General features: G+C 42.2%; 1 protein-coding gene and 1 pseudogene across 8 annotated transcripts in view; one reads left to right on the forward strand and one right to left on the reverse strand.

Moving 5' to 3' along the window:
- The first annotated feature begins 5098 nt into the window (after positions 1 to 5098).
- ARMC2 (armadillo repeat containing 2) overlaps positions 5099 to 13542 on the forward strand; it is a 125789-nt gene continuing 117345 nt past the window's right edge. For 2 of the 8 annotated variants that reach the window (XM_054490018.2, XM_054490017.2), the window contains exons 1-2: positions 5105 to 5246; positions 10958 to 11218. In XM_054490018.2, coding sequence (XP_054345993.1) covers positions 11001 to 11218 — 218 coding nt within the window. In that variant the 5' untranslated portion in view covers positions 5105 to 5246; positions 10958 to 11000. Of the gene's footprint in view, positions 5261 to 5390; positions 5522 to 8351; positions 8463 to 10957; positions 11219 to 13542 lie in introns of those variants that run through there. The other 6 variants (XM_054490015.2, XM_054490011.2, XM_054490012.2 and 3 more) reach the window with 6 other exon arrangements.
- Positions 11474 to 13433, reverse strand: LOC129038233 (small ribosomal subunit protein eS12-like; annotated as a pseudogene).

Raw genomic sequence — 13542 nt, forward strand, 5'->3', positions numbered from 1 at the left:
GTTAGTGGGGGTGGACATGGCGGGGGTACACGTCTTGGAGAGCACCATGAGTCTGTGACATGGGGTTTTTCATCTCTGGGTCATGCATAAATTAGGTTCCTCTCCATCTCTTCTGTTCTGAAAGCCAGGGATTCTTCAGGCAGCTCTGCCTCCTGCTGGGTTGTGGCTGAGGTTCTCAAGTAGGGGAGCTCTGGCTTCACCAGTGCTGAGGTTCTCCAGGCTGGCTGTGCACACCACAGTCACCTCAACAGCTCTAAAAGGCTGGCTCCACTCTCCCATACTCCCACCTACCCCAGGCACCGAATCAGTTCGTCTGGGTGGGTTCTGGGCCGAGATGGTGCTGAAGCTCTCCAGGTGACCCCACTGTGCAGCCAGGATGGAGCCGCAGTGAGACCAGGAACCAGGCCTCACCTGAGAGTTAGCACCAAGATAGAGCACCCTGCCTTGTGTTACACCTCCAGCTCTCTCCAGGTGGGACAAGCAACTGCCACAATCTCTCGATTCGCAGGATGACTTTCTATTAGAGGATCAAGAGTTTGTGACAGTTGCCCATTCAGACTGGAGAGACCTGTCACCAGACCACTGTGGTGGTCTTCCAGATCTATCCAACAGCCGCTGCCCCTCCTTCCTGCTGAATAGAGATCCAGTTTGCTTCAGGTTGTGGCAGAAAGGGCTCAAAGTGGACTCCTCCCCCAAAAACCTGAGGGATGAACCTTGATGGATTGAAATCAGTCACAGTAATGGTAGCCCCATCCATCTCTGCTAGGGCCTGGTATGTGGCCATGTGACACAGCCTGGCCAATGAGATGTAAGGACAAGGTGACCAAGGGGCTTCTGGGAAATGTTTTCCTTCCCAGTGTAGAGATATACATAGAGAGGGCCCTTCCCCTTTCCCAGCTCAGTGCGGCCACCACCATCTTGTGACCATGTGGGGAGACTTGACTGATCTTCCTTGGTCCCTGAGCTGCAGGGCCAATCCTGAAGCAGCCCAGTTCCAGTGATTGTTAAACAAAACAATAAATGTCCTTGGCGTGTAAGCTACTTTTGGTGGAATATTCTGTTATTTGCAGGCAAAAGCTTCCAAAAGATACAGGCATGCTCATTTAGTAATGTCTCATAGGTGAGTTGGACAAAGAATATTGGGTTTCTGATTGTCTTAGTTGGTCTGTTTTAGCATCCAAGAGGTGTTCAGGATGAGGTAATTCATAGTTACAATCCTACTGACACTGACATACTCCCTGAAAACTAGAACCTCCTCCCTTCCAGTGAAATGCAGGGTCCTTAGAGACTCTGTAATTTACTGGTAATTAAATGGACCCTCATTAATTAGCATTCCTGTCAACAACTTGGCAGCTTGGTAGAGCACGTGGCCTGGGGTGGCAGGGGTGATATGGGATAATGTACTTAAAGGTAAAGTAATACTTAGGTGTACAGGTCACAGCTGAGGCCCAATAAAGACAGGATTTACATAAACATTTTAGCTGATAAGTTTTAGGACAATTCCACAGTCTCATGTCTATCCAGTTCCATGAAGTTAGTTAATTTTCATTGAATTGTAAATTTCCAGCAAGTTGCATTTTAATGTATTTGTGCCTTTAAATTTGTATGCAAAGATTGCATAGGCTGTCAATTTGATGAACTCCTCACACTATATTGTGTGATATATATAATTAAAGCACCAAGATTCTATATTGACAAAAGCAGAAAGTGTCTTGAAGTGAATATTAGAATTCTAAATTGGCAATTTTCATTCCATGCCAGAAGTATTTTTTCCCCCTGTGAGTCACAGCTCAGTTGTAGTCATAAAAATCACTGGGTGGGGGGGAGTGGGGGGAATTGTGAACATTAAAGAAGTATTTATTTAACCTGTATCTTTTCAAGAATATATCTAATAGGTAAATTAGGATGAGCTATAGATATTAAATAAGAGGTGTATGTGATAGAAACTATGATATAAACTGTAAAATCTACTAGTAGAGTCTGTGGATAAAAAGCATCTATGAGTTCATCATTCTGTTACAATTTTTGCATCTAAGACTGCATAAGATTGTATCATTACCCAATCTCCTGCCTATATAATTCTTGCTTTAATTCAAAATCCAGAAATTCAGAAGGCATTTTCAAGTGAATGTAAAGATTCTTCAGTTCCTCTTGATCCCTATAGCCCCATGCAGCAAATACTCTGGGATAAGTGAGAGGAGGAAATAAAGAGCATAGCTTGACACCTTCAGTAACCTAGAAACTACCTTTCCATGCTGGGGGCAAAATGCATGTATAATAGCAGCACGGCGTACTGAACTTGGGCGTCAAGAACCCCAGATCTCAAGGTCCTTTTACTAGCTATGTTCCTGTGGGCTCATCACTTCACCTCCCTGAACCTCAGTTTTCTTCCATCTCAAATTGAGATACCTACTTTCCAGGCTTATTGTAAACTCCAAATTAGATAAAAGAAATGAAGTGTTCCAAATAAAAGCAATTTGGAAACCATAAACTGCTTTATAAATGTCAGATACTTATAATACTTTGTCTTCCTCTTTAATCTCTCCAAAGTATATGAAACATGTCAACAGTTTTGTTTCTAAAGCAATGCCACTTACAAAACCGATGTAAAATTCTGTGAAATAGCCATCAGGTAACTGTTGAGAAACAGCCAGGTCAGTATAATACGCCACTGCTGTGACAGCCTAAGTATTTTCTCATATAGTGTTCTTCAGTGAGGTAAGCTGGGGAGCTTCATTGCTTCAAATAACTGCTTCCTCTAATTCTGCCCGTGTCATTCTTTTCAATTGTGCTAATTTGCCCGGCAGATATTTCCTGGCCAGCTGAGTTGGGTAGCATCAGGTTCCAGTAGCTTGCTCATGGTCTATTTTAGACCAAGATCCTAGGGTGCAAGACCACATCTAGTAATTGGCTGTACCAGAGGTTTTTAGGCTGATGTTTCCACTGAGACGGTGATTATGTAATCATCAGTTCCAAGTGAGGTGAGGCAGAGTCTCCATAGGGCAGGTTACAAAGAAACCTAAGACCCCCTCAACCCCTCACCCAGGCTGAGGCTAAAAATAAGGGGTCAGAGAGTGGAAAGGGAAGATGTGTGGGGAAACGTCTCTGGAGAAAGGAGTGTGGGGTGCTATGCCCTTCATCTCAAGCCAGCGAGAGGGGCTTCCTCAGGGGCCTGGGACTGCCAGAGACTGTAGTTAGGTGGCCTGGAGAACTGGAGCCTGACTCACTCCTGGATAAGCTAAAGCTCCCTCCTATGGGAGCCTGGAAGGGGCTGCACCCAGACAGGCCTGAGCTCTCAGAGTCACTAGGATAACAGATATGTGGGGTTTCCCTTGGGACCTATCTAAAGGGGCACTGAAATCTGGAATAAATCCTGGGTTTTTAGGATTTTCAGGAGCCTCCAGGAGGGAGGTCCCCATCAGTGGGAGACTCCAAAGGACCAGGAAAGACCTACATGAGCTGCTTTAACCATAAGCCAGCACAGCAAGCTTGAAGCTGCTCAACTCCAGGAAGAAATGCTCCATCTCTTTCCTTCTCCTCCTCCTCCTCACTGCCAGTTTGATCCAAGCTGGGCCTTAAACAACCTCTAGTGAATAGGGGGGCGGGTGGGGGTGGGGGACAAGCCTAAGCCTAGTGCACCCCTTCAGGGAAGGCCAGCTAGAGACCTTAAGCCCGGGGCTGGAATGGGGGAGGAAGATTTTTTGAAGTTTGATGCATTTGTTTATATCTTGCACCCAACATTATAGTTTTGAAATGAAGCTGTGGTTGAGATTTAGTTACAACAAGACTGTCAGTTATCTAAGAATGAGCAGAAAAATCCAGGGCTTTACCCCCAACTTTCTTTCCATCCAGGGACAGGAGAAGATAACCAGCACTGAATAAATTTTAAAATGACAGCAAGAGACCAAAATAAAGTGGCATTGTATCACATCTCACAAGTTGTGAATTCAAAACACATAGTTTTATGTAAAACGGGCAACAGTCCATTTCCACAGTGGAGTCCACTGACCAGTAAACGCGAATTGTTGATATAAGTCATGTTGAGTCACTGGAAAATAATCCTGAAGAACATAAAATATTTTGTTTCGGGTCCTAAAATTATCCAATCAATGAATAGGTATTTATTTTGTTATGTTTGAAATCCTCTTGAGTATTTTGAAGAATATTTACATTCCTTTAGTTCAGGTTAGTATCATTTCCCACCTGGCACGATGCCTTACACAGAGTATGTGCTCAAAAATATTTTCAATTTAATTATTCTTTACAAGATGCTTAGCACCAAGGGAAGTGGCATTTTCCCAATGTTGATGACAAACAGCACTTCAGCTGGAAAATCCCCATATTTATAAAACGTGGTGCAAACCTGAATGGAGAGTGCTTATGATCTCACTTGTATTTAACACTGTACAGTGTTGCTAATGGTCTAATAGGAGAGAAGGGAATTTAAACTAGAAACACATAAATGGAGTGCTTTTTGCCGTTCAACTGTGATGATGCACGAACAAAAAACGATTGGCCACGGGGTCCTAGACTGGAATCTCCTTCTCCTGCTCACTACACCTCAGGCCCCCAGTTCCTCTCCTGCGGATGGGGACGCCAGGCTGCCTACCTCAGACTCAGAAGGTACGATTACGTGCTTACACTCTGCGAACTCTGAAGGGCTCTACAAATGCAAAGGCTTAATAACAGCCAACAGTTTAATATTCGTTGATTGCCACGTGCATAGCGCTTTACATCTATTTTCTCATGCAGTCTTCATAACAGCCCAAGACCTACCTAGGTACTATTATTAGTATTTCCTGCCACTTGACATCGCAGGAAACAGAGGCTCAGCAAGTGGCTCCAGGTTATACAGGGCCCTAACCTGAGCCAGTAAATCCTTCTTACCCGCAAGCATTAAGCTTCCGTCCTGCCTGTTATTTAACAGAGGTGCTGGGATCCGGCAGGGGAGCAACAAATGTGGTTCGGCAAATTGCTAAACTAAAAGCGGACACCTGCCCATGACGCCTGCTCTGATCTCACCTCCCGGCCTCCAGCCCTCTCCAGGCTCCTCCCACCCGCTCCGGCCGTTGCCACGCCTCGGAGCTTCTACGCATGCGTTGGCGGGACCCGCGCAGGCCCAGTGGCCGAGCGGCGCCCTGGGGCTACCCCGCGAGCTCCAGTGCTGCTTCCCTGGCAGCTGCCCGAGGAGAGCCGGAGGATGAGCTGAACCTCGCAGCCGCTGCTATCTCCAGCGCTCATCACAGGTGCTTTGGGTCAGGTCGGAAGCCTCCTTCCCTGCGCCCTCGCCAAGCTCATTCCCCGGCCCGCTCCGCCCACCCTGCAGCGGCCTGGCCCTGCAGTCTGGCTGCCCGGGCGGCCGCGGGAGGTAGTTTGTGTACGGTTACCATGGAGACGCTGGCGGCGGGGCGAAGTGGGAGGGAGGCCGGGCGGGGTGAGGTTGCTGCTGCGCTCTGCCCTGGCCGGGACCGTGGAGGAGCGGGCACTGCAGTGGGTAGGGGAGCCGCTGTCCGCGCGGGAGGTGAGGTGTCCCCTGCGGCTCCCCGGGGACCCCTCCTGCCGTCGTCCGCCTGTGTGTCCTCGGATGGGGTAGAGAGGCGATGAGTGCCCTGTGCATGCTGTCAGGGGTCCGGAGCGGTTGTCTTTTATTTATGTACTGTCGCACTTACCCAAGTGCGTGGTGCTTAATAAGAAGCCCAGTAATATTTGTTGAATGAGAGTGGTAGACTAAGGGGCTTTGTCTAGGCAGGCGGTGACCGGGCCAGAGTCATACAGTTTATATCTGGGCACTTCCAGGCCACAGGGCCTCAATAAATAAAAATGTCTGTGTAACAATATTTAACATACTTTAAAATCATGGAGTGTATACATAATGCCTTTTGTGATCCATTCCCACAAGTAACACAACAGATCTTACGTCCCACCCTGATTTATAATAATTATACTTTAATTTGGTTGAAAAGCAAGCACCATTTATTATATTTATCCTGGTTTCTTAATCTGTGGGATTCTGGTTAGTTGTTGATGTTGATTTGGCATAGCCGATGTTCAATAAAATGCTTAATAAAAGTTATCTGTTTTCATAAAGGCAAGTACCACCACCCGCCTTTTAAAAGGAGAAATACCTAATGTAAATGACAAGTTGATGGGTGCAGCAAACCAACATGGCACATGTATACCTATGTATCAAACCTATACGTTGTGCACATGTACCCTAGAACTTAAAGTATAATAATAATAAAAAAACTTATGTATAGAAACACTGAACAAACATCATTCTCTCTTTTGCAGTTTCTTTTTTTAAATATTGTTTTTCATTCGTGGAAATGATTTTGCTGTATCCTTTTATCATGTAGCACTTGGGCAATAATTGTTAACATCTTTAAGGGCCATATTTAAAAATGTTAACATTTTTTAAGCACCATGCTAACGAACTTTACATGTATTATATCATTTAATTCTTCAAACAATCCTATGAGGCAATTATTATTACTATCCACCTTTTATAGATGAGGAAACTGATGCTTAGAGATATTAGAGGCATTGCCTAAGGTCACATGGCTGTGAATTGTCAGCATTTAAACCCTTATTCCAGCATCTAAGCACTTAACCACTGCCTCTTTGGATACTCATATTAATACAAAAATGATTCAGAGTTATGGAAGGGTCCTGAGTATTTGATTTGCAGGGAAGACTGTGAAGCTGGCCTGCTTTTCCCCTGTTGCAGACATCCTGGTAGCGCAGTGTTGCATTTAGCAAGAAGGCTCTGGTTCCGGTGGCTATTAGCAGCAACGATAAAGACAGGTCTTTATAATTAGTTATAAACTTCTATAAATTATGACTCTGAACTTTCACCCAGACCAATAAGAAATATCTTGTTGAAGAAAAAGTTCTTCACTTTCAAATTTCCTACTGCTGGTGGTGTTCACCCTCTAGAGGTCCTGTGGCTACCATGGACTCGGGATAGTGTGATGCAAGACAGAACTCAGCCTCTTTCTTCTTTCCTCTTTAAGTCTGCTTCTCCTCCTGTTTCTTTTAAAAGGTCCCTTGCCCTCTGGCTCCCCTAGGTTTGCATACAGAGTGTTGTTTCTGGCCTCTTCCTGGAATCATGGATGCCAAATCCTGTTAATTCTGTTCTCAGTGCACCTCACTTGTTCTCATCTCTCCTCTAACCTCTGCTTCACCTTGACTCCTGTGTCTCAGGCTTTCCGTACTTCACTTATTCATCACAACATTGAGTCCTACTCTATGCCAGGCAACTTGAAATAAAGGCAAGACAGAGAAAGGAGGCTAAATCTGAACTCATCTGACCACATAACATCAAGAATCAGATTTGAAATAAGGTCCAGATTTCATAATTCACTGTAACAAATATCACCAGTTAGAGAAACTATGCAGCCTTCATCTGAAAATGTCTTAGCTCAAGTCTATATTTAAAAATGGAGTCTAGTGATTATGTAAGTGTTGACCTTCAGCTGTGCCTCACGTGGACGGTTGGGGCGGAGAGTCTCGGGCCAACACCACATGCACAGGGAATTCTAACGCAGTGGGAGAGTGGAGTGGCAGAGAACAGCCCGGGGCCTTGTGGAGTCTGGAGGAGGGGCACTTAACTCAGGCTAGCAGGGTGGGAGAGGCATGTCCAGGAAAGCTTCCTTGAGGAAATGACCTTTGAGAGTTAGCTGGGTGATTACATAAAAACTGTCTGATTTCACTACTTCTGATCTTTGCCCTCCTTTCCTTCCTGCCCATCTCTGCCAGATCACATCATCCCTCAAAATGTTGTATTTGATCTGCTCATCAACTTTTAATTTCTCGCCATTTAATTTAGTTGGTTCAGCCCCAATCGCCATTTTCAGAGTTCCCTCTTGTCCACACACACCCTGTATGTCTTGATGCTTTGCATTGGCTCACTTGCTGACTTTGTTGGAACTTCCTTCTCTACTCCAGCTCCAGTGCCAGCCACTGCCACTTGCTCAAATTCAGCCCTTTTTTCACAACCTAGCTCAAGCACCACCTCTTCCAGGAAGTCTACCTGATGTCTTCCCCCAATCAGAAATCTCTTCTTCCTCTGTGATCACATAAATAATTTGACTCTATTTTTTTTATTGCTGCCATCAGTTTCTACCTTGTATTTAAATCATTTGAGTATAAGCAGGGTAAATACTCAGCTGGTACATACCAAGAAGGCTGCTCCTGTTGGGTAAATATTGGGGTCTCTATGTGAGTGGGTTAATAGTTGCAGCCCCAATGCCTCTAAGTGCCCCACCTCCTACCACCCATCTAGTGGGTAAGAAGAGTTTGAATATTATCTGTGGGCATGTATCATAGCTTTTTTTTTCCTATTGCTTAAGACCCTGTCCAGACCATGGATTACATGGTGGCTCACACCTGTGATCCCAGCACTTCGAGAAGCCAAGGAGGATAGCTTGAGCCCAGGAGTTTGAGACAGCCTGGACAACATAGTGAGACCTCATCTCTAGTTATTATTATTATTTTTAAAAAGATTCTATCCACCTTGCAAAATTGTTGTGGGGTTAATTGAGATAATGCAGTCAAGAGTACTTAGCACAGTGCTTGGTGTTAAAGTAAATGTTTATCTCACATTAGTGGTTCTTCTTGCTTGAGAGTGAAGACGGTCTTTTATTCCTCTTTGTGTTTCCTCTTCTGTGTTTCCCAGAGATCTAAGCAGAGGGCTTTACACATAGGAAACAGTTAATCAATACTACTAGCTGAATGGATTTGCTCTACTTGGCAGGAAAATTTTGTAAAGTTAGAATTTCTGTAGAACTATTGTGTTATGGTTCAGGTATACTTTAAGTAGATAAGCTTTCAGGTCCTGAGTGATTAATTTTTCAAGTTGGCAAAAACCATCTATGATAATTTGTAGTTTAACAAATATCAATTTAAAAATCCTCCCCCCAAAGCCCCACTTCTAATTCTTCTAGGTCAGTTCACATGTATTATTAAATATTTCCATGATTGATTTCGTGAAAATATATGATCGTAACATTGTGCAGATTTTACATTATTGTACAAGTTTCTCACAATATAATTGTTAAAGTGAGATTTGGTGGAAAAAAGAAGAAGAATAGAGAAAGTTGTATTAGAATTTTTGGTAAAAATATATAGACAAAAATATTTTTAGCCCTGTATCTACATTGTTTCTGTCAGTATAGTATTTGGTCATTCTAAATTCCTGTATGCCCCCAGGTAGTTCACAGAATTTTTAGAATTTCATCTGAGCAAATGTTCCTGCTTCATCACTCTCTGGAGGAGTATAGTTTTTAATACAAACTCAAAGATAGCCAGAGAGAACCTTAGGTCAGGAGTGAGAGTCCATTATTACTCCCCACAGAACTTTCTCTAATCTTTATTAGATTTGCCAGATTACTTTTGGACATTGTTAGACTTATTAGTGCCATGTGAGGCCAAAGGGGTGGCAAACCTGATTTAGGCTCTGGAAGAAGCCTGCTTATTATACAGAAACCTCTTCTCACTTAGTGGCATAATTTCTTACTGCAATAGGTCTTTTAGAAACAGACCAACAAACCTGTCATGGCCGCTTAAGTTAGATGTTATGGGACTGAATTTGTATTGTGCATCCAAAAATAATATACATATATGTAGATATAAAAAATTGTGTATCTATTTTAAATAATTATCATTGAATATTTTAAAGTAAAAGCCAATCATTTCAAAAGTATTAGAAATAAAATGTACTAGGCCTCTCATCGTTTTTGATAGTTATATTAATGAACATAATTGTAGAGACTGTACTTAAATTCAAAATCCTGTATCAAAAATTCCTAAAATAGTATTGCTTATCAAGTAATTTTTTTACTGTTTTAACTCAACACCTGGCATTTCCATATGAAAAGTATGACATATTGTTTATAGTTTTCATCAGAAACTCTTGTGGTGGGGCCTGCGTATAACTAAACAAATGTTCTTGTTGTCTGTTGTTATGTAACAACGTTTAGAATCAAGATGTAGTAAATCTTCATTTGTCTAAGGAATCACCTGTTGATTCTACTTATAGAAATGGAATCTTTTTAGTTTCCTGGAGCATGTGTCACAAAGCAGTTTTCTGTTTTGCAGAAGTTGTTCTAAAATTGGGCAGCTGAAATAGGTGAAAAATTCACATAGATCTCTGTCTCTCTAGAGATATGACATTTTATGGGGTTCGAGTTTCTTTAAAGAAATAAACACCTAATGCTATGTACTCATTAGAATTACATTTTAAAAATCTGTCCTATTTTAAAGTTTATATTTGTCTCCATGGAACACACCATCATTTGAGAAGGGTCTGCATTCTCATGGCCCTTGTAATGACTTTAACTCTTTCAGAAAGGGGTTTTGGGAAAGGATCAGTTGGTATTGATGTTTGGTATTTATTTACTTAGGTCATTACCTCAAATTATAGGTGAGTTGAATCAATTCATTCAGTTATATCACGGACAAATGTGGGGCCGAACCATTCTCTGAGGTTTGTTGCAAAATCAAGTGTCCTTTAGAAATACAACATTTCTGTCTAAAATATAACTTTATAGTATCACTAGTGTGGAGGGCAGTGGGGAAGAAAAGGAAACTGTAAACATTTAACAGAACCCACAGTGTTTTTTGTAGGCCGAAGACCATGAGATGATTCGCTCTTCCTATTCTGTCTTCTTTCATGATTAGTCTTTCTCTCTGGGTTTAGCTTTCATCCTGGTTTTCTTCCCTGCACATCTTTTTCCTCAGTTGTATATTTTTGAGGAAATTTTCCTCTCTACATTTTTGAGAGCTGTTCTCAGATCCTAACCTTCTAACTGCTTGGTGGATTTTTAATTAAAAATTCATTCAGATTTTTAAAAGCTTAATATAGAGGAATGATTTAGTATATGGATGGGCTTAAGCATTCATTTTTATAAAGTCCTGGACAAAAATAGTTGATGGTTTTTGTACCATGTATTTGCAGGGTGTGGTGTCTATCTGAAGAATATTTTACTTTCAAAGGAAAGATGCTGTCTCCAAATGATAAAATGTTAGGAAAACTGGATCCATTTTATCGACCTTCAGCGTGCAAGCAGAAGACCAGTGCAGAAATCATAAGTGAAGCACGAAATGCATTAAGAACAGTTAGAACCCAAAGGCCATTTACACCACAGGAAGCTCAAAGAAAACTATTCGGACCTGCATCCTCGAGAACATCAGAAAATAGACCTCCTTCCTCCTTCAGGTATATGGCATTTCACATTCATGTTCATTCAGATATTTAAGCACCAGGTTATACCTTCCCTTAATTCTACTTATGGATAGCTTTTAAAAATAGACTTATTTTTTAGAACAGTGTTAGGTTCACAGCAAAATTGAGTGGAAGGTACAGAGATTACCCCCTACCACAACACATCTGCAGCATCTCTTTATGACCATCCCCCACCAGAGTGGTACATTGGTTACCATCGACGAACATAATTTGACACACCATTATCACTCAAAGGCTGTAGTTCACATTGGTGTTGACTCTTGGTGTTGTACGTTTTATGTGTTTGGACACATTTCTGATGCCATGTAACCACTATTATAGTATTATACAGAGTAGTTTCACTGCCCTACAAATTCTTCACTCTGCTTATTTTTCACTTCCTTCCCTCATCCCCTAGCAACCACTGATCTTTTTACTGTCTCCACGATTTTGCCTTTGCCAGAATGTCATATAGTTGGGATATACAGTATGTCCCCTTTTCAGATTGGCTTCTTTGACTTAGTAATATGCGTTTAAGTTTCCTCCATGATTTCTCATGGCTTGAATAGCTCATTTTAGTGCTGAATAATATTCCATTGTCTGGATGTACCACAGTTTATCTATCCATTCACCTACTGAAGGACATCTCATTTGCTTCCATGTTTTGGCAATTACAAATAAAGCTGCTATAAACATCCACGTGTAAGTTTCTGTGTGGACATAAGTTTTCTTTCTTTTTTTTTTTGAGACGGAGTCTTGCTCTGTTGCCCAGGCTGGAGTGCAGTGGCACGATCTCAGCTCACTGCAAGCTCTGCCTCCCAGGTTCACGCCATTCTCCTGCCTCAGCTTCCTAAGTAGCTGGGACTACAGGCACCCGCCACCACACGCAGCTAATTTCTTTTTGTATTTTTAGTAGAGACGGGGTTTCACCATGTTTGCCAGGATGGTCTTGATCTCCTGACCTCATGGTCCATCCGCCTCCGCCTCCCAAAGTGCTGGGATTACAGGCGTGAGCCACCTTGCCCGGCCAAGTTTTCACCTCCTTTGGGTAAATACCAAGGAGCATGATTGCTGGATCATATGGGAAGATTGTGTTTAGCTTTGTAAGAAACTGCCAAGCTGTCTTCCAAAGGGGCTGTATCATTTTGCATTCCCACCAGCAATGAATGAGAGATCCTGTTCCTCCACATCCTTGCCAGCATTGACATTGTCAGTGTTCTAGATTTTGGCCATTCTAATAAGTGTGTAGTGGTATCTCATTGTTTTAAGTTACTTTCCCTGGACGTATAATGTGGAGCATCTTTCTATATACTTCTTTTACGTATGTATGTCTTCTTTGGTCAGGTGTCTGTTAAGGTCTGTGGCCCATTTTTTAAATGGGTTGTTTGTGGTGTTGTTGAATTTTAAGAATTATTTGTGTATTTTGGATAACAATTCATTATCTTACATGTCTTTTGCAAATGTTTTCTCCTGCTCTGCAGCTTTTCTTCTTCTTCTCTTGATGGAGTCTTTTGCAGAGCAGAAAATTTTAATTTTAATGAAGTCAAGCTTATCAATTCTTTCTTTCATGGATCTTGCTTTTGGTGTTGTATATTAAAAGTCATCGCAATACCCAAGGTTTTCTAGACTTTGTCCTATGTTATATTTTAGGGATTTTGTAGTTTTACATTTAGGTCTGTGATCCATTTTGAGTTAATTTTTGTAAAGGGTGTTAGGTTTGTTTTTTGTTTGTTTTTGTTTTTGCATGTAGATGGTAGATGTCCAGTTGTCCCAGCACTGTTTTTTTTTTTTTCTAGGAATGTGAGCCAAAGTTTTGCTTGTTAATTTCTTGCATTTGAAGTACTCTTTGATAACATCCTTGGCTTGAGATTTTTTCCATAGTCCTACCACACAACTACAACCAACCATTTTATGGGGTTTCCCTCCCTGTCAGTTTCACAGAGACCTACCCATTACCCTAGTTTCTTGTCATCAACCTTAATTAGGTTGATTTGGTGTTCAGCTTAAAGGGCCTCCATCAATTTGACATGCACAGGCTCATCACAGTTAGATGAAAGCCACAAATATGGGCTTGGCTCTTTTCTGAGGCTTTGACAGCTTCGGAAATTCCTTGTGCTAGGCTGTCCTGGATGAGAGTGGTCTTCAGCACCTCTTTTAAAGCAGTATTAACATCCACTGCACCTCCAGCAGCAGTGTCTTCCTCAGCCATGGCAATGGGTTATAAGTGAAGGTGGATCTTGAATACACTGAGCCTCCACTTCTGCGAAAGAGCCCAGCACCATTTTTTGAAAAAGCTATGTTTTCTCCATTGTATTGCC

The sequence above is a fragment of the Pongo pygmaeus genome, chromosome 5 (assembly GCF_028885625.2).
Source record: "Pongo pygmaeus isolate AG05252 chromosome 5, NHGRI_mPonPyg2-v2.0_pri, whole genome shotgun sequence".
In the NCBI taxonomy this organism is placed as follows: Eukaryota; Metazoa; Chordata; class Mammalia; order Primates; family Hominidae; genus Pongo; species Pongo pygmaeus.